The 20,096-nt window shown below is 41.2% G+C and overlaps 2 protein-coding genes across 2 annotated transcripts; one reads left to right on the plus strand and one right to left on the minus strand.

Moving 5' to 3' along the window:
• Positions 1-151: 151 nt before the first annotated feature.
• On the minus strand, positions 152-18,950 carry LOC132255825 (echinoderm microtubule-associated protein-like 2). Its single transcript, XM_059751989.1, has 10 exons — positions 18,638-18,950; positions 10,766-10,976; positions 6,340-6,880; positions 5,929-5,994; positions 3,665-3,779; positions 2,636-3,372; positions 1,404-2,046; positions 1,249-1,336; positions 963-1,189; positions 152-900 (listed from the first exon to the last, which is right to left on the minus strand). The coding sequence occupies exons 2-10, from the start codon at positions 10,890-10,892 to the stop codon at positions 775-777; spliced, it is 2,670 nt and encodes an 889-aa protein (XP_059607972.1). The 5' UTR covers positions 10,893-10,976; positions 18,638-18,950; the 3' UTR covers positions 152-774.
• A 225-nt stretch (positions 18,951-19,175) lies between these two features.
• On the plus strand, positions 19,176-20,087 carry LOC132255893 (zinc finger protein 26-like). The gene has a single exon (XM_059752065.1). It carries the CDS (start codon positions 19,176-19,178, stop codon positions 20,085-20,087), a length of 912 nt encoding a protein of 303 aa, XP_059608048.1.
• The last annotated feature ends 9 nt before the right edge of the window (positions 20,088-20,096 follow it).

Here is a 20,096-nt window from a genome sequence, read left to right on the forward strand (position 1 = left end):
TTTATCAATGTTGGAATAAATGCGCATTTTGTAGAACATTAAACTGTTTCAATGCACTCAGTTGTTATCATTTTGCCAATGGAAAGGAACGATGAAGAAGAATTAAAACAGAATTCATCACAGAATTGAAATAATCCAACATGAAAGACAATTTTTAAGGATTCATAGAGCATATTTAATTGAATTGTTCCACAGTAGAAAGTGTTGTTCATCCTTAACTTATTACATCCTAAAAATCCTACTCTTTCTGATGAGGAGAATTTGTGTCATCTCAAAAATTCCTGCATCGCGCCTTCACTCTCGCCTTGCCATCTTCAGGAAGAAAAATTAAGGCACATCTAAAGTAGCAACAAATGAGAGTGTCTTCGTCAGCGATTCTGCACGCAAATGCAATTGGACTTAAATTGGAATAATTGTGTGTTTTTGTGTATATTTAGAGGTACTTAAGTTCTATGCTGTTAAATAAATCATGCACGTTAAATGAAGAGTTTACAATCTTTCCACTCTTCGTGTAGAAAAGTCGTCTCATATTTAACTTATTGCTAAACCTTTTTCTCAATTTTTTTTTCATACAAAAATGTCCATATAATCTTTTCACTGTTCATGCACACAAAGTCTCAAAGAAACATTCCTGATACACTTTTTTTTTAACACTTGTGGTTCCTCAATTCAATTGCTGATTTGTTTGAAATTTGAGCTGGACTGATTGATCAAAGCGATTTTGCGATATCGACTGTGACTGCTTCGCCGCTTGGAGCGAAGCCCTCGACTTCCTCACCCAATTGTCCACTGCATGACGCTCGTGTCGTGTCCGCCGGTCGAAATCAGCCGCGCATCCTCTTGCAGGAACTCCACCGCCGTCACGTGACTGCTGTGGCCGCATCCAACGTGCGCCAGTGACTGGAATCGAGAGAAACAACAGTGAGAAGACAATTCCCAAACGCCACAATTGCTCGGCATACCTTTGGCTGACATGCTGGAAAGCTGTAGAGCTTCACTTTGCCCCAATCATCGCCAGTGGCGACGAGTTTGGCATCATGACTACGAGCTGTCGTGTTCACATCTGTTCCATCAGCATTCTCCGGCCAGATTCCCACCGTCTGGAAAGAGAGTGTGCACGAATGCGTTGCCCACGCGACGTCACGAAGACTGGATGGATTTGTGATTTGTCGACAAGTTGTTGGATTCCCTGAAAAATTACTCGCTATTGAAAATCACCTTTAACAGTGATAAAAAAAAATGACTTACAGAAGAGAACTTCATAGTCTCCCGAGTTGGTTCTCATGATCTTGCTATCCTCTGACCAATCCAGATGCGTCACGAAGCTCGAGTGACCCTGAAGAGACATAATTTTTGTCACATCCATTTTATCGTTATATAAATTGATTTTCCCCAATACTAACCACACATTTCCCAATTTTGGCATATCGACGACCATTTCCATTCACTTGATACACGTAGATTCCATTATCTCTGGAGCCAAGCGCCAGGAATGCGCCGTCCGGCGAGAATCGCACAGTTTGGATGGCCTCCTGTCCATCCACATGCTCATCCAGTTGCTCTCTCGTCGTGGCATCGAATGTCAACCACCTCCCGGACACGCCACCGACGCAAATTGTGTCTCCTGACGGACTGAAGCAGCACGATTGCACCTGCTCGCCAATGTCCTTGCTCCAGACCACAGAATGCGACAGTGAGTCCCACATTTGCAGCAAACGATCGCGTCCACCAGTGACAAAGTGTGGCAGGGAAGGATGCGTGGCCAAGCCCCACAATTCATCCGTGTGTCCCATGACAACGGGCGAGAAGCCCAACTCCAGTGATCCCGTCAGGATGCAATTCCTCGTCGTTCCGACCAGCAGCTGCGTCCCTCTGCCCTCAGACACCACGCGCACGCCGCCAAAGTGCGCCTCAATGGCCGCCTGGGCACCCAGAGGATTCACATCGGGATCAAAGAGCATCAGACGTCCATCCTTGCCACCGCCAGAGATGATGCCGCCGTCTTTCAGGGCGCACAGCGAAAACACCGAACCATCGTGAACGCGTCTGCAATTTGGGAGAAAAAATCGGTCGTTGCAACATTACGGATTTCATATTTCAGTTTCGTAAAAACTACCAATTTGGTGTTGCAATTTTACACTTTTCATAGCTTAAATTAGCGGCCGCCTAGCGACGCTAGTGTAAAGTAGAAGAGCGTTGCAAGGCATAGAGTTGAGATTTTATTTGATATGAATTTCAGGTGTCAAAAAATCATTGCATTATTCCAATTTACGCCCAATTTCATGCCATTTTCCTCCACGTGGAAGTTAGGAAAGGTTCTTTACTGTAAGTCAAGGATGTTTTCAACATGAAGAATGAGTTCAACAGGCCAAAATTGTGAATCGTATTGATAAGACATCTGTATCCGCGACTTTTTCTGACATTGAGCGTCAGGCGACAAAATATATGAATTAACTTCAGACGTAAATGTTTGAAACGTTTCAGGCCTCATAAAAGATATAAATTCCTCACTTTCGGAAATCTTGCAACGCCTTTTTACAAATTCATATTTCTCATGGCTTATTTAAAATGTTATGAACGGAAAGTTGCAACGACGCCTTTCTTCATCTCTGGAGAGCACGCAATTGATGATTACCTGATAAATTTGGCAATAGTGTTGGTCCCGCGGCCCCAGACAATCACATTCCCATTGGAGTCACCCGTGACGGTGTCGCCGTTGGTCGTGAAGGCCATGCACGTGACATACTTGGGCTTGTCGCGCCCCTCAAACACACCCATTCGCTTGTACAGCGCCCCACCCTGATCCAGTGTCCAGAAGCAGATGTGATTCTTCCCAATGGTTACGATCTGATTGCGATCCAGCGGATGGAATTCCGCCCCCACAATCGTGTCCACTGAGCACTTGGTCTCCGTCACGCGGTGTCCTCGCTCCCCGCGCTGCCACTCCCACACGCTGATCGTGCGATCCGGCGCGTCGTCCACCGCCACCAGAAATGCCCCGGCGTCCGCCCGGGAGAACGACAGACAATTCACGGAGCCCGCGAACTCACCGACACCAATCACGGCCACCGTTGCCAGCGACACGGAGTTCCACACGCGAATGTGCGGCATTCCGTCGCGGCGCTCGTGGCCGGCGCACTGGCCAGTGGCCACCAGGAGCTTGTTCGGATGCACCGTGAGACTGCGCACGTCGTCCGTGTGACCCAAGTAGTGCCTCTGCGTCTGTTCGTCTACATTGTACAGAACAACAGCGGCCGCCACGAAGTACGCCATCTCGCCAGTGGGCATTTGGTGCAGATTGGCACGACAGTCACGCCCGCGGTATCCGTACACCCAATCGAGGCGCAGCTTCCGAGACGGCGCCGGATTGACCTGCAGAGAATTGACGAAATAATGCATGAGAGAGACTTGCAAAACGCAAACAACCCTTCTGAAGATGAGTAGTTTATTCCACCATCGCTAGAGGCACTAGTAGAACTCAAATTGAAAATAAAACAAAGGAAAATTGATTTAGAAAAATTTCAAAAGAAAGAAATTTCTGCTTCTTGAACAAATAAAGCTCCGCCCATTTCAATGCCACGCCCACTTTCAACGACATTCAGAGTTCCAATCAATCTTTGCCTCTCTATAACGCTCTTAAGCACCTCAGCATTCTCTGACTTACCTTCGAGATATCGTAAGAATCACGCACTTCGGTTGGTGCATGGAAAATGACAGGCCTGCCGCGAAGGAAGAGCTTGACAGTTCCATCCTCCTCGTTGTAGCTTGTCGTGTGTGTGCTACAGAAAGCCAAACATCCCAAAAATTAAACAGTCATAAGTTAAAAGCACTGAAAGATAAACGGTGTTAAAAGGAAATTCATGCGCTCAAGAAAAATAGATACAAAAGATAAAGTGATCGTTTCGTTTGCTCATTTTCCCAGCTGATTCTATTTTTTGCACGTGACGTTTTGGCACAGAAAATGATTCACAAATCACAGCAAAAGCGCCGGAGAACATTCCTATTTTTCCTCTCTTTCACCATCATCTTCTCTCTTATTCCAATGACAATTCATTTGTGGCGGCCGCGACACAGTCGATGAATTTTACTGTGCTTATTCACCCTTTTTCACATCTTCGCCATACGTTTTTATTGGGCAATTCTTCTTCAAAATGTACCATCTTTGCACCCAAAAAGCCACCAACCTTGCCATAATCTCACTTCGCTAACTGTTCACTGAGAAATTCCCAACACTTTGATTCTCTTCTCTCTTTCTTTGGTGCAAAATTTGCCACTCTTTTCTTCCTCTCTTCTCTTTCTCTGCACAACTTCTGACCCACTTTTTCGCCAATTCTTATCTTTGCAACTCCTGATGGGAGTTTTGTTATTCTTTTCTTTTTTTTTGGCAAAAATCAACGCTTGTAAGATTCTTTTTCAGCGGTAAATTTCCACTTTGCAGAAGCAATTTGTCACGAGTTTTACTTCCACTCCAACCGAGTCACAACAATTGACTGACTCTCTTCGCACATCGAGCATGAATTTCTCAAGTTCAAGTGCTCCACAATTGTGAGTTGGGGGGGGGGGGGGGGGAATTGGATAAAATTACCCCTGAATTACTGCCATTGCATCAATTGAGCATTAAAAAAATCAATTTTTACTTGTGTAACTCTAAAATAACTCACAGAGAAACTGTATTTTAGTAATATTTGAAGTTTCCAGCAGATATTTTGATGTGATTCAATTATAAATCGCTCTTTTGGCCGAACTTTAAAAAATAACCTAAAAAATACTTTGAAATATCGAAATGAAGTAAATATAAATTACACCAGTTTAAGTGCAAAAATAAATGATTTTTTAGGTTATTTAGTAGCAAAATTTGTTTTAAAATCATAACATAACCTAGAAAATTGTTAAAAATTGTTGTTATTCCTATTGAAAGTGACTTTTGAACACACTTTATTGCAAATATTGAAACACTTTCAGTTTCAAATACTTCTTATAGGCTGTACACCACTTATGACCCTAATATCTCCCCCTTGTTACACAAAAAAGTGATGTTAGGCAATGAATCAAAAGACAAAAACACCACTAATTGACGAGTATTAGTAAATAATCCACCCAATGATCGCTGTTTTGTTTTTTTCCACAACACTGTTGCCATTGAATTCACGTGAATTGCCGAAAATGCGTGGGTGTTCTTCAATGGATTGACTTCTTGATCATCTTCTGTTCATCTCAATTTATGGACTTTCAATTGACATCAATTTACGGAGATGAGAAAATTTATTTTATTAACATATTTGACATTGAATAGACACTTTTTTCCACTTCTCATCCGGAAATTTGTAATTAATGGCAATTATTATCGCATTATTTCATCAAAATTCAGGAAAAAAAACATGTGAAATTGCTATCAAAGAACGCCTGTGTGTGTGTCTTTGCTTCAGCAAATGCACAATCTCTTAACCACTTTAAGAGAGATGTTTAAACCTCTCTTATATTGACAAGAAAAAGCCGACAAAACGCGGACTAAAGAGGCCAATTTGTAGAAAAATCATGTTTGTCTTTCATCCCAAAAGCGGACAAATATCAAGAGCAAGAAAAAATCGACATGATGATGAATATTTGCACGCGGGATTTCGCATTATATTGAGTGATCTTTTGATGAATGCGCCAATTACACTCCGGGGAAGGTGAACTTTTTTCTCCTCCTCAACTCTTCTCACCTTGAACCTCTTTTGCGCAATGGCGAGAGAGACAAAAAAAAAGTCACTCATCCTGGAGATTTTTCATCAATTTTCGAACTTTCCAATAAATCACAGAAGCAGAAGCAGAAAAAGAGCCAAATATGTTCACGAAAAAGCCAGAAATATTGCAAATATCATGCCAGAAATGCAAATTAAAAGCCTCGAGAGAAATAAATAAATAAAATTAAAAAAAAAAACATACCCATGCTTGAAAACATGCCCGACTGGAGATTTCGAGGCCAAATTGAGAAGCGACTTGGTCGCCAATCTGTTGCACACAATTCATCCGGACACAACATCGAGAAACAACAATGCAAAAGAATAATATTATAGATAAAATTATAAAGAGACACTCTTGAGATGAAATCTCAAGACAGAGAAAGAGAGATAAAAAAAACGACACAGACGAACATCACAGAAATTGACTTTCGCCAATTCTCTCTCTCTCTCACTCAACATTGAGTGATTTATTGGCCAGCCGAGGAGCAACAAATCAAAAACTATCGAGAGACATGTTGAATGATTAATTAAGAGAGATACAATTGGAGGCGATTCTCTATCTTGACTTGTTGCTTCAGCGGCGGCTCGTGATGTGCGACGCCAATCCACTGACCTGGCCTGCAGCGGCGACTGTGTGTTGAAGTCTCCGGTGGAGTTCCATCGCTTGCCCAGTCCCGTGTGCGACTGCAGGAGTCCCTGCGCCGTGTTCGGCCGGGGCGACGGCGACGGCGCCGGCGACACGGACGTGCTGCTTGGCGTTCCGTCCGAGTGCAACGATCCGTTCGACTGGTGGCTGGATTTGGTGCGCGTGTGATGCAGCGTGGCGCTGCGACGCGCCTCTGCGGTGCTTCCGGAGCGCGGCAGTGGCTTTCGCAGCTTCCAGTCCGCCGTCGCCGGCGGCTGGCTGTACGGCGTGGGGCTGGCGCGAGCTGAGAACGTGCCGCCACCATTCCTGGCCGGCGTGCTGGGCGCACTGCGGCCACTCACGGTGGACGGACTGCGCTCCAGCTGTCCCTCGAGCTGATTCACACGTCGCAGGACGTCCGCCAGCGTGGAGCGCAGACACACAATCTCATCCTGTTGCGTGAGGACACGCTTCTCCAGATCGTGCACTCGACCCACGAGGCTGCTCTTCTCCGACTCCAGCATCTCATCTGCCAAAAGAGGAGAATGCGATTAAATATGAGTGTCTCTAAGAGGTCGATAAGCACTTCAACAGACGCTCATCTTCAGAATAAAAGCGATTTAATATGAATTCAACCTCATTACTTAGTGGAAAACATTGTGATTTTCATCATATTTACTCATTTCCAGGTTTGAAGTATTTTTTAACCAGAATTCATAACCTCACAATTTGGTTAGAATACTTTTAAAGCATTTTCTTGGGACAAAATTAGAAAATCAAGACGGAAATTCCTTCATATACAAATCCTGAGACATTAAAATCATTTTTTACGGTTTGAAATATAAGCATTTTGAAGAGCTTAGAATCTGTAGAAGAGTCAGAAAGTGAGTTATTTTCCTCTTGATTCTCATAATTATGAAAAAATCCTGAGAATAAATTTATTGTCATAGTTTAAGACACTAAAAATGATCGAGATTCATTAGTTAAGCGCCCCTGAACATCCAGATTCTGCGGCTGAGGAAGGAAATTCAATCTGCTGGTGCGAAGGAAGAGTCCAAATCAATGAAAAGTCCACTCTTGTGTCTGTGTTTGTCGTGGGAAAGCAACAGATTTCCAGCGAAAATGGGAAACTTCAACCCTCGCCCTCAGCATACAGATATGAAGGACAATTATCCTTACTCCACGCATTCAGGACTCCCGTCATTGTGTCGTCATTGTCCCCATTGCTCAGCCACCCGCCGCAATTCTCCTCAGTCGCCGCTCCGCTCGCCATTCTCACCCTTTTTCTCTTGCACACCTTGAACTTGCTCCGAATTTCGGCCTTCGTACGCAACTCTTGGGCCCGCTTTTCACCTCAATTCGCGTGTCCTTGAGCCAGAAAAAGCGACTAATTGAAAGTCATTCGAGTCACCGGACGGAATCATTGATATTCAACGTGAAATTCGTGCTGTTTTTCTTTTTTTTCCCCACTGAAAAATAGTTTCACTGTTGTCGCCAATGGCAAAACTCATCATAATTTTCCACTCGACTTAGCATCGCTGCTCATCGTTTCTCTTCAGATTTTTACACACACTTATTATTGGTGGGCAATTTGATATCATCCACAGAGCCTTAAAGAATCTCATGAGTTGCCGCTGAAGTCCTTTTTCTCCCACATCACAGTTGAGACAGAGTTTTTTTCTTCCCAGAAAATCACACAATAAGACATTCAACTTAAGCAAAAGCTCACTTTTACAGCGAAAAGTCACGTAAAAATTTGTACTTTCACAGACGGAGGGTGTGAAAATGTGGAAAAATTGTTCTTCGTCCTCTTTTTCACATTGAAAATACATCTATAATTTAAAAAAAAAATTGACTACAGAAGCACTTTCTGTCAACAGTGTTTCCATCCAACTGGAGTATTTTCATTTGTCACGACAGAAAAAGCCTGAATGGAAGCCGGGAAGGGCAACAGGATGACTCAAAATGATCACAACGCACTCTCTTTCCCACCCACAAACATCACAAGCACTTCACTGAAAATAAATCTCCAGAAACACTCTGTTGTCCGTGCATTTTCCACCTCTTCGCATAACTCCTTTGCGCATGTCGCTGGATTTCCATCAATGTTTTTTCCCCAAAACACACACACAAACACACACTAGAGATGGAATTTCCTTTCACCATGTCCTTTTCATTTGCACTTCATATGATGATGAAAAAAAAGCTCCTATTTTTAGCCAAACAAGATGTAATGTCTAGACTTCTTCACGATCATCCCCATTAATATTTCCATCTTCATCATATTTCCAACTCCGCGCTTTTCCTCACTTCACACTGAATTTATTCCTCACAAGAAGAGTGTCTCTCGATGAAGAAAATCAGCAGGCGAAAGTGGGAGAGAATTTATGATGAATCCCATCAGAAAAGGGGAGATTCAGTGCTGAAGCAATACTTCAGATATTGATTGAGTGAGAATTTTAAAGTGAATCATAAGCAAGGGGTCAATAACACTGGCTGTTGCAACATTACATTCATAACTATATTTTGAATAAGCTGTCAAAAATATGAATTCGTAAAAAAGGCGAAAAAGGCGTAAGAAAATTCACATGAAAATCAAGGAAATAGACAATAATGATGTTTTTAGATTGATTAACAAAGATTTGTTGGATTTTTCTGGTCATTTGTGAACATTTCAATGCACCAGATTGAGGTTATGTGTTTCCGGTCACAATCACATCTGAAACATACCCAATGTTAAGGAAAATCTCAATCTTTGAGATTCTCTTTGGAGGAATATTACGATTTCAACGTAGAGGAAAATGAGCAGAAACTGGGCGCAAGTTAGATTATTCTGCCCTAAAAACACCGCCAATATAAGCTATGAAAAGTGTAAAGCTGCATAGCAAATTCGTAACTTTTACGAAGTGAAATACGACTTCTGTATAGTTGCAACGACTTGTCAATCGAAAATTTGGATTGATCACAAATTGATAAGGTGGATTTTAGGTTATTCTACTACAAAATATGCTCATAAACAATTAACCCAATTCCTTAGACATTCGCGGCATCCGCAAAAGGAGTTAATTTTGACCCAAAGACGCAACAGAAAGAACTACAAAAGGAAAGATTACGGCCAATTAATTCACAAACCGACTAAAATATTCCACCAAAATCACACCGCTATTGAATGCGCACATTGATATTTGAAGAATGCGCACTCACCTAAATTTCAAATGACTTTTTTTTCACCACTCTTATCCACTTCTCACTCTCCCGAGGACGCGACTGAGCAACAAATTTGCACTTACCTCATCGGGTATTTGTATGACAATAGAGGTGAATATGTTAAAAAAAACCCGACAGATTCTATGCAAATTTAATGAGTAAATAATTTGTGAGTGGAAACAAGGCACACTTGCTGAGGTAGAAATTAATTGCTGTTCCGTTTCAACAGTGGGTGGATTTGTGGCGCTCTTCGTCTCCCTATTTTTCAATTTTTCTCTCTCTTTTTCTGTCTCTCAAAACACACTATTTTGCTACTCACATAAAAGAAAAGAAGCAGTTCCCTCCCAGTGTACACAAAATGCTAAATCTCGAAAGTTGAGCTTGATTTAGTTAATTTTTGTGCTGTTATTTGCTCAAATTTTAGCCATTCGGTTGATTCAATAGCGAACGTAGCGGCGACCAGTCAAAGTACAGATGCGCACTTGAATGCACAGATGTCGCATCATGTAAAACTGTGCCATTTCAATAATATACTTCGTTCTATATCAGAAAAAAGCTCAATTGATGTATTTTCAACACTATTGAGTTTCCTTCATCGTCCGCTGCGATCGCTTTATCGATTCCATTTCAATACTTCGGCTTCGCACTTTTTGTACGAGCGCTGCTCAAATTTTAGCTCAGTAATCTTAACACTTTTTAGCTGAATTAACTGCTTTTTTTTAGCTATTTTTATTCGCTGGGCTATTAATACATTGAAGCCATTCATATTGAATTCATTGATGCCCCGCGCGTTGTGGCTTTATTGGCATTACACAATGAAAAAAGATGATTTAATTAATAGATGATTCGCTTTATGTCTTCCTCTGCAAAGTGGTTTCGATTTCGAGCTCATAATATTAAGTCACTTACAAAAAAAAATTCACCCACGAAGGCAACATTTTTCTCTCTCTTTCTCTGTCTCACTTTCGTGCCACTGATCCGTGAAGTTTTCAAACGAAATAAAACCACTCTTTCTCCGGATTTTCTCATGTGTTTTCCGGTAGAAAGTTTCCATCTTTAAAACCCAAATTGTGTCCCTCTAAATATGCACAGATTGCAATTGAGTGAAATTTTTCTTCGTAAATTACCCACTTAAGTACCCAAATTGATTTGGGGGGGAAATTAACTCTAAAATGAGGGAGATTTTGTAAGTTTTTTTTTGACTCACCAGCAAAATTCTCTCGTATTTCCGTAGATTTTTCACTCCCATTTATCCTGAGTGCGAGTGGTGGCTTAAGTGAATTCTGTGCCTTTGCATCACCGTCATTTTCACTCAATCGAAATCCATTCATCATCGTTAATCCTTCAACTTCACTTTAGCCCTTTTTACCAAAACACTTCTTGTCTTCCTTCTACAAGAAATTCATCAAAGTTGTCATCTGAAACGATAGAAAGAGGGACCAAATGAACAGAAATTAGCGATAGTGACAGTTTTGCTCACTGACATCATCGATAAGCGAGCTTTTATTGCTCAGGTATGAAATCAATATTATCATAAGCTGCAAAAAGGGTGAAAAGTACTCTTATTGTGTGCCAAATTACAGCCTAATTTGAGATCAACTGCAAAACTCTCTAAAGACTTCACAAACGCCATACTTTTGTGAGTTTATATTTTCATTAATTCCCCGTTGGCTTTGGACAAGTGTCTCGTGTGACTGAAGACGATCTCACAAAGCAAATAAACACACACACACAGCCACATAAACACACTGAGAACTCACTGGAATTGACACAAAATTTACAAACAATTGAAACCAAGAAGAGAAACATTGTCACACTTTTTTCCTTGCGCCATAGAAGATGTGAATTCTTAATTAACGACTCTTCCCGCATCGCTCGCACACCTCAGAATAAACACACACACTCACACGCCACTCTCGAACTGATAGAAATAGAATGGATAGTAAGAAAAGGGAAAATTTGCAATTTAGAGTTATCCGAGAACGAACAATCTTCCGGTTGACCTGCAAAAAGTGCGTGAAAATACAATGTTTTTATCATTGTTCACCAGGCAAAGTTGGAGAAGAGCGCAAAAAACATTAATTATCTTATCAGTTTGTCAATGATTGCAATGAATTTCACTATCTCACGTCTGTGTTCCAACCATTTGAGGTCGCTGAGGTGCGCAGAGAAGTATGGAAATGCTAGTTAGAGCGCATTATAAGTGATAAATCGTAAAGTAGTTGAAATAGCTTAATAATCTTGAAATAATTATGTTCTTCATGCAATTATAAAGTCCCGCCCACTCAAATGCTCCGCCCATCTAATGCTGTTCTCACAATAATAAACAGAAATTTTTTACATTGAACAAAGATTTCAAGATCAGAAGTAAATATTCAGACTATTCAGAAAGTAGAAAATCTCCCAAGTACTATTCTATATTTCATAAGTGGGATTGTGTTCGGAAACATAATTCTAAGTAGAGAAAGACAACAGAGATGATTCTTACTAGGGAAAAACAATAAGATATAATGAAAGTTTATTGACCCTCATTTTGCTCTCACAGAAAACTCTCCCCTTTTTGTACTTCCAACCACAATTAGTCAAATATGAAGTATAACACGCAAAAATCTCCATTTCTAATGAGAATTACAATTGAAAGTAACAATTGCAAAAGTCACAAGATATATCTTGACGGGAGTGACACATTTTACACAGACACACGGAAAAAAAGAAACACTGACGAAGAAGAGACATACAAAATATATAATTTCATTCATGCCAGCAAAATGGCAATAAACAAGCGGAAAATGCACTTCATCCAAACACACACAGACACACGAAGAGATGAATGCGAAGTCAGAGATTGTTGTAACTGCAAAATGAGAGAATACAAAAAAAATATGATGAAAGATCGTGGAGAATGTGAGAAATTCACATGGAATTTTTCACAATTCTCCTCACTTTGCTCCATTTTCCTTTGCGACTTCTCTCACCGTTGTGTTGGCTCCTCGTGAAGTTGAGTCAAAAATTGAGAGGGAATGAACCGGAAACGATCACTTTGGAATGTGTCACGCAAAGGGGGCAAAGTCAGATGAAAGAGAGCCACTTAATTTCATCAAGATGAACGCCGCGCGCGCCTTCGTGATCCCGCAGACAAAAGATCAACAGACATACACTTTTGGAGGCGTTCCTTCGCCATCTCACTGACAATTTAATCATGCTGGCCTTTTGTACTTGGAAAGTCAACGAGTGAAATGGCCAATTTCAGCCTCATCTCGCGTTGCGATACAGTTTTTCATTCTAATAACCCAACATACTAAATTGAGCATTTTCGTCCAATTCTGAACGAAAAAGTGCAAAATTCAACATTCAATCTCACCTTTTTGATCTCCCCAAATGAGAATCAATTAAATCTTCATTTTGAGAACAAAGTGCGCCTGTTCTCTTTCTCTCTCTTTTGCCATACAATCTCAATCTACGTGTCAGTCAATTCATCCCGTAAATGGTATTGTTTTGAGACTTGATCTCATGTGAAAATTCCACGTCGAATTTGGCATTGAAAGACATTCGCGCACGAGAGAGAGAAAAAAAGTCTGATCATCAGCAAAACTGAATTTGTATATTAGTGAAATCTTTAGTCATACATAGGGGAGAGCGGGGCAGAAGGGGACAGGAGTAAATTCTGACAAAGAATGAAACCATCGTGCAATTGAAGGTCTCTAAAGGCTACATTATGTAAGTCGAATTCCTTAAATCAACCGGCAAAACACCAATCCCTGCTAAATTGGTATCCCTGGAGAACTTGTGGCGGGAATGCCACTGTCATGGCGGCCTTCTCCTTTTGATCTTTCACTCTTAAAATAACTGAAAAATTGTAGCCCGAATGTAAATCGTTGGAATTTCCTGGAAAGCTCATAACCAAGTAATTCAGCCAAGACAAATGGCCCCGCTCGTCGCTACACATTGGAAGCTTTGTGGGTGGAAAGCAGGCATTCCACAGAGAAATCTGAGACTTAAGGGAGACCTCAAAAGTGTCAGAGATTGATGAATGTCTCGCACCTCATATTTTATTAAAATAGAAAGTTCAAAGACAGCAACAAGTGAGTGTAAAAGTTTTGAGGCATAGAAAAAAAAGGCCAAAGCAGACTTTTAATTACATCACACAATCTCAAGAACTAGAGAACACGATCAACAAGTTCATCGAAAATGGCAACATAACCCAATGTGGACAGTTAAACATGTCCAAATCATTGCAGTGTATCGATTTCTTTGCTATCTTCTCTCTCTCTCTCTCTTCTCCCTAATCATGCTGAGAGACTTTGAAAGCAGACACTTTTTTTTTCACCGGTTCTTGCATGCAAAATGTCGAAGGTGAATGAACTCAAAGAGTAACCCAAGAGACGCTGAGGGAAAAACCAACGACAACCGATGATGATGATGAGCATAAAAGAGCGGAAGAGAAAGAAGTTGAAATGTAAGAAGCAATTTTACTATTAAAAATAGCTTTTGGAGAGAGAAAAAAAGAAAAAAATTCACTCAAAATTGTGTTGTATTTTCTTCAAATTGCTGACGCAAAAGAGATTCTTTCACTTTATTTCGCCATAAACCACCAATATTTTTTGCATACAATTATTAACCTTCCGTCAAAATGAATGGTCAAATTGAGAACACGAAGTAGATCAATTTTCAAGCTTTGTGGAAAGATCAAATGTCTCAAGAGTGAGGCTAGAAATAGATTGATCTCTGTCTCCCTCTCTTGCCAGTTGGCATTCTCTTTTCTGGATTGCCATGGAGAAATTTTCATCATTTAGAGAGAGAGAGAGACTTTCATTGAAGCATTCTCTGTGGCAAAAATCTCGCGCGTAAATCAAGTTCATGGCAAAAATTGCCATTTTGCACGACTTTCAATTGCTTCACAGTGTGCATTCTTTACATTCTTCCTCCTCTTCTCACGCTGTTCTTTTCTCAAGCTTTGCGCGGCTTTAGACTGAAAGTCCAGTGTTTTCACGATTGGAATTCCCTCTTATCAGTTCAACTCTCCTGAAGATAGTGCGGGAATTTTGCGTGGGTGTAGAATTCATTTGAAAAACTCCCCAAATAAAGCTGACAAATAAACTTTTCTCCAGAAAACAGTGAACTCAACGCGTTGCTAATTGATTTGAGGAAAAAAACCAAGCTCGACTTCATGAGCTAAACAACGTGTTGAACTTACTTTTAATTCATAATGGTGAAAACACAGCATTTGTAATTTGTAATTTGTCCGCGATCATCTCTTTCTTCCCCTCGCGTTTCGTGTATTTTCTTTCCTACTCTGTCAGCGTCCGACTCTGACATGTCGAGACAGCCACTGTGCGAGTAGGAAGGAAAATACACAAAACGCGTGGGGAAGAAAGAGATGATCGTGGACAAATTACAAATTACAAATGCTGTGTTTTCACCATAAGAAAGGGTTCGTTGGAAAGGTCTTATTCTCAGCTACAACATATTGAAATTTGAAGAAAATGCATCGTTCCGTTTTCGAGTTATGGTTATGGGTATTTAAAGTTTCAAATTTTGATCCCTTATATCCAGGATTTGGAAGGACTTAGAGCCTTAAGTGTGGTAACGTTGGAAAGGTCTTGACGACAGCTATAACACGTTGATATTTGAGATCAATTCATGCAATAGGGACTAAACAAATGAGGAAATTGTATTTTATGAGTCTTCAAAATGGCGGTTGAAAAACCGCATGTCGATACAGAGCTGCGTCTTGGGGTCTTAGCTCTAAAATACCGGTCAAGATACAGCAGAAGTTATCTGAAAGCCACTCAAAAGCGTCACACAATCGCACCCAAAAACGCCAAAACAACAATCATCATTTCGTGAGGAAAAGTCTTTGAAGGCTGTCGCGATAGTCAGAAAACAATTCAATACAATCAACAGCGTGATCGACAATCTTTCATGAGAAATATGTTTGATCAATTGCAAGTGATTTTCTATTATAACATTTTGAAGAGTGTGTGACACAAATTTCCCAACGTCATTTTCACGTGATGCCAAAACATTTCCTCGCGCACAGAGACAAGGCATAAAAATGGCAGAGGCACGTGGATTGGGTTTATAAGTAAAAATACACACAAATTCACACACAAAACTCTCCATAGGCAAATATAATGTGTGAATAAGTGCCATGTTTTCACTGTAAATCCAGAGACGCGAAGCGAACATAATCGTTTTCCTCAGCGATAACGAGGTAAAATTGATGTGATTGCGAAGCTTGTTCGTCCCTCAAATTCATTCATCGACGCACATAAATCATCTTATAAACACAACTCGTCTTCGTGCGGAAGAATTCCGCTGGAAAGTGGCTCAAAATTTCAATACTATACAATATAATATTCTTAGCCGTTTGCCTAACGGACTGTTGTCCACTGAGAAATTATAATCCCACCTCATAAATACAAAGATTTTAAGAGGCAAGAAATGATCAAGACTAACTAATTTCTCTCTATAAAATATGCGCTGAAACTGTGAATAGTGAATTTGATATTTTCATAAGGAATTCAACGCACTTTTCCAAGTCATTAAAGACATTTTACAGCCACGTGCAAAAATATTAAAAATAATATAAGAAGAAGGGCTGGAAAAGTGAAGAATTTTTGAGATTTTCATACATAAATCATGCGGCAATACATAAAAATCATATGCTGTGCAATGAAAGTAATTACAAATACAATCAAACACCGCTTAAAGACCTCTGTTGAAGCTTCAAATGGTATATTGACTGACATTAAGTGTGAAAAGTATTGGTTTTTGTGAAGGTTTATTTGTAAAGCAAATTATTGTGAGAAAAATCGTATTTTTGCCTTTCGATTTCACTTCAAAACCCTTCAAAATATGACTAACTTCGCAATGTTCTCATGCTATCAAGAGGGGCGGAGCAATTTCATGGGCGTGGCAAATTCATCAAATCTGCTAAGAATTCTCTCCTGTCTGTAATCGCTCTAAAAAAGGTTTCTTTAATGTACTTTGCTTCGACAACGCTTTTGCCTTGAAATTTAATTGTGTTTCAACTAAAATACAGCATTTTTTGGCATTCATTTTCAACCTGAGAATTTATGCCAATAAATACTTTCCTTCTCACTCTGTGTATATTTTTGTCAAACCTGCACTGCGCATTTTCGAGTCTGCCTGTGTTTTTTTTTTATTTAGCAGCCAAAGCAGGTGTTTCTGCGGGACGGAAAATCAAACAAAGAGCGAAAAGGTTCCGGATGAACGATCGTGAGGTAAAATTGAACAGGGACTGAATTGAGATCCGGCTGAAAGTCTCTCAATTTCCGCCCAACACAGAGTTCATCTTCTGCACGGCTCCAGAATGTTGAGACCATCTGTTGTCCAAGCGAGAGCAAATTGAGGGGAATTTTTCGATCTCCTCAACAGTTCTTGGGTTTAAGGCAACACAATTTGTTCTGTTTTCCTCTCTCTTCGCTAAATGTGCTAAATTCTTTACAAACTCACAAATTGATGGTATCAATAGAAAAACATTCTTGCCTAGAAATCACGCGCGATTTTCCTGCGTTGCACTTTAAAGTGAATTTCATTTTCCCTGCATTGCAATTATTTATTATTCTCTCAAGTGTGAGAATTATTATAAAAATTGCGATACTTTGACTCCAAAAAATTGTTGGCAAAAATTCGTCACAGTGACTTAATTTCTGATTTAAGTCATCGCTTCGCTGCGAAAAAGTTCAAAAAGTGTCAAATTACATCACCTCACATAATGTTTTATTAAATCTTTCCATGCGCGCACATGAGAAAACATGTTAAATTCACATGATTTTCTGTGGCATCGCCAAAATATACATCTTCACATGTCGCAGATGAGACTTCCTAATTCCAACCAAAAACCTCGCGTAGAAATTCTATTATATAATTTTTGTATTTATAAGAAGAAAACTTGTTTTTTCTCCCCTGAAGCGGATAACCTTCGCGATTCTGCGGCGCTTTCTCACCAAAACACACGCTCAATTTATGCACAGAAGACGATCGTATTGAAATGCCGGAGAAAATCTCCTCTCCTCGGCCATAGAATTCTAATGTCACTCAGCAGAGTTCCCGGAAGAAGTCACCGCGATGCGGGCTTTTTTCTCCTTTGTCCGCACGCCAGAGGGTTAATTTATTCTGGGCAGCCACTTGAGGGAGACCAAGTGGAAAAATGTGCCACAAGAATGATCTCTCCAGCCAATTTGTTTCAACAACATTCTCTCCATTTTATGGGTCTCTTTTTGCCCCTCTTCGCTATCGAATGGCGGCTGAGGGAGAAATTTTGCGGAAAATCTCAACGACAAAACACTAAACATGATTTATTAAGGGGTTTTCAGGGAAAACAAGAAGTTTTTCCGGCAGTGATCAGAAGATATGCTCAGAAATGAATTAATTTAGGGGTTGTTGCAAGATTACGATTCATAATTTCTACGAGATCTTAAACGTTTCAAGATAAGCCATAAAATTCATGTGAAAATCTAAATCTTGTGACTTTCGTTCAAAAGAGTTTAATTGTCGTAAGAATTGTCCATTTAATGACCGTAGATTATCAAACGACACGCGATATTAAACTTTCTGTCGTCATTTTATGAAGTTGAGAATATATTTTTACGTTTGTAATTTCACGAACTTGAAAACATCACGAACTTTTCTCAAATATTCTCAATATTTTCAACAAAACATAACAATTTTGGATTTTAACACACTTAAAGAATGTTGATATTTTCATTTTATCAAGTAAATAAAACAGACAGTCTTATGAACTTCTATTATTTGTCATAAGACAAAATGATAACTGATAATCTGAGTCATCTAAGCTTAAAGCTAAACCTCAAATCTGTACCAAGCATAAAACCCTTTAAAAAACGCACACTTTTCAACTTAATTTTCAATGAATTTCTAATACGAAAAGAAACCGCAATTTATCATTGAAACGCACTCATAAAATAAAGTCTTTTCAGCCGACTTTCCAGGCTCTTTCGCAAGAATTCACTTCCAAATCTCAAAGAGTCTCATTCTCAGGTGTTCACGCAGGCATTTCTTGCGGTCACAGCGTCTCAACCACTCTATTTACCTTCTTCCACAGTGTTTCCGAGTCCTTCCGGTGTCTTCGCGTCCCTTCGTTTATCCGTGTGTTTATCCTTGTGTGTGGAAAAGGTGTGAAAAGTGTTGGCAAAGAGGCTAAAAATCCGTCAGTGAAACCAGTTATTCTTATCCCGAAACACCGTTACACGGCGTGAGACAACATTCCATTGCGAATCCCCTCAAATGCACGCAGACTCTCACTCGCGGGGGTGCTGGGGGATGCACCGTTGACAGGCGGAGGGCGGAGCACAGACAGAGAACACTCAAACGAAGGCACAACCACTCGCGACGACGGCCGAGCGACTACTGAAGACGCGACGGCCGACGAGCAGTGGCGCCCTCGCGCACATCGGGCAACACCAAATAAAAACAAAGCTGTCAAGGGAGACGAGCTGCGATCCGGGAGTTTTTCAGGAGCTACTTTGCCAGCCAGGAGAAGGTCAGGGTGTGCTGAGTGTTGTGCCATCGGGAGTCTGGGTGTGTCCCGCGTGTGACGAGTACCAAAGAGGCGCTTTGCGTGGGCAGCAATGGAGGCGTCCTGCGGCAGTGATGATTCCAGAGAGATTGTCGTCCAAGCGTCCATCTTCGTGGATGCTGGAGAGTCAGGGGATGACCTGGAGGAGGAGATTCCGGCCGTGATGTTCAGCTGTCAGTACTGCGAGAAGTACTTCAAGACGATGGAAGCGTACGAGATTCACTCGCAAATGCATGTGGACAGGAATCTGATGAAGTGTGAGTACTGCGAGAATTGGTATCACACGGAGGATCAGCTGGAGATTCACCTGCGCGATCATCTGGACATGAAGCCCTTCTTCTGTCGCGTCTGCGGTGACAGATTCACCAATGAACACTCACTGGAGCACCATTTGCAGCTCCACGGCGGAATTAAGCTATTCCGGTGCATCTTCTGCTTTGAGATGTTCAGCGTGCTGGAACTCCTCAACACACATCTCGTGCTGCACGCGCCGCCCAATGTGTACAAGTTTCAGGAGGGCGCCGGACAAGCTGTGAACACCGTGAAAGTCAGCGAAGCACCGCGAGAGTGTCAGAAGATTCCCCCAGTTCTGCCGGTGGTCGTGGAGGAGCAGCGTCCAGTGTCACCGGACGGCACTACGAAGCGTCTCATGGCGAAATTACCCAAACTGGCGCCCAAATCCAGCTCCAGGAAGTCCTCCAAGGCTTCCGGAATCACTCGAGCAGCTAAGAGTCCGCCAAAAAGCACAATCTCCCCCACGAAGGATCCCCCAGAGGCGCCCCGGATGGACAAGAGCTCTCCCACCACCTCCGCTCGGGATCTTCGCATGGCCAGGAAGCTGTCAGACGCGCCGCCAGGATGTCAGTGCAAGAATTGCGGCGTATCCTTCGCTTCGGGGCGCAAACTAAGGGTTCACATGCGTCAGAGGCGGCGCAATAAGAGCGTCTGTCGCGCCAAGAGGTGAGACAAAGCT

The sequence above is a fragment of the Phlebotomus argentipes genome, unplaced genomic scaffold (genome assembly GCF_947086385.1).
Source record: "Phlebotomus argentipes unplaced genomic scaffold, Phlebotomus argentipes genome assembly contig_5, whole genome shotgun sequence".
Classification (NCBI taxonomy): Eukaryota; Metazoa; Arthropoda; class Insecta; order Diptera; family Psychodidae; genus Phlebotomus; species Phlebotomus argentipes.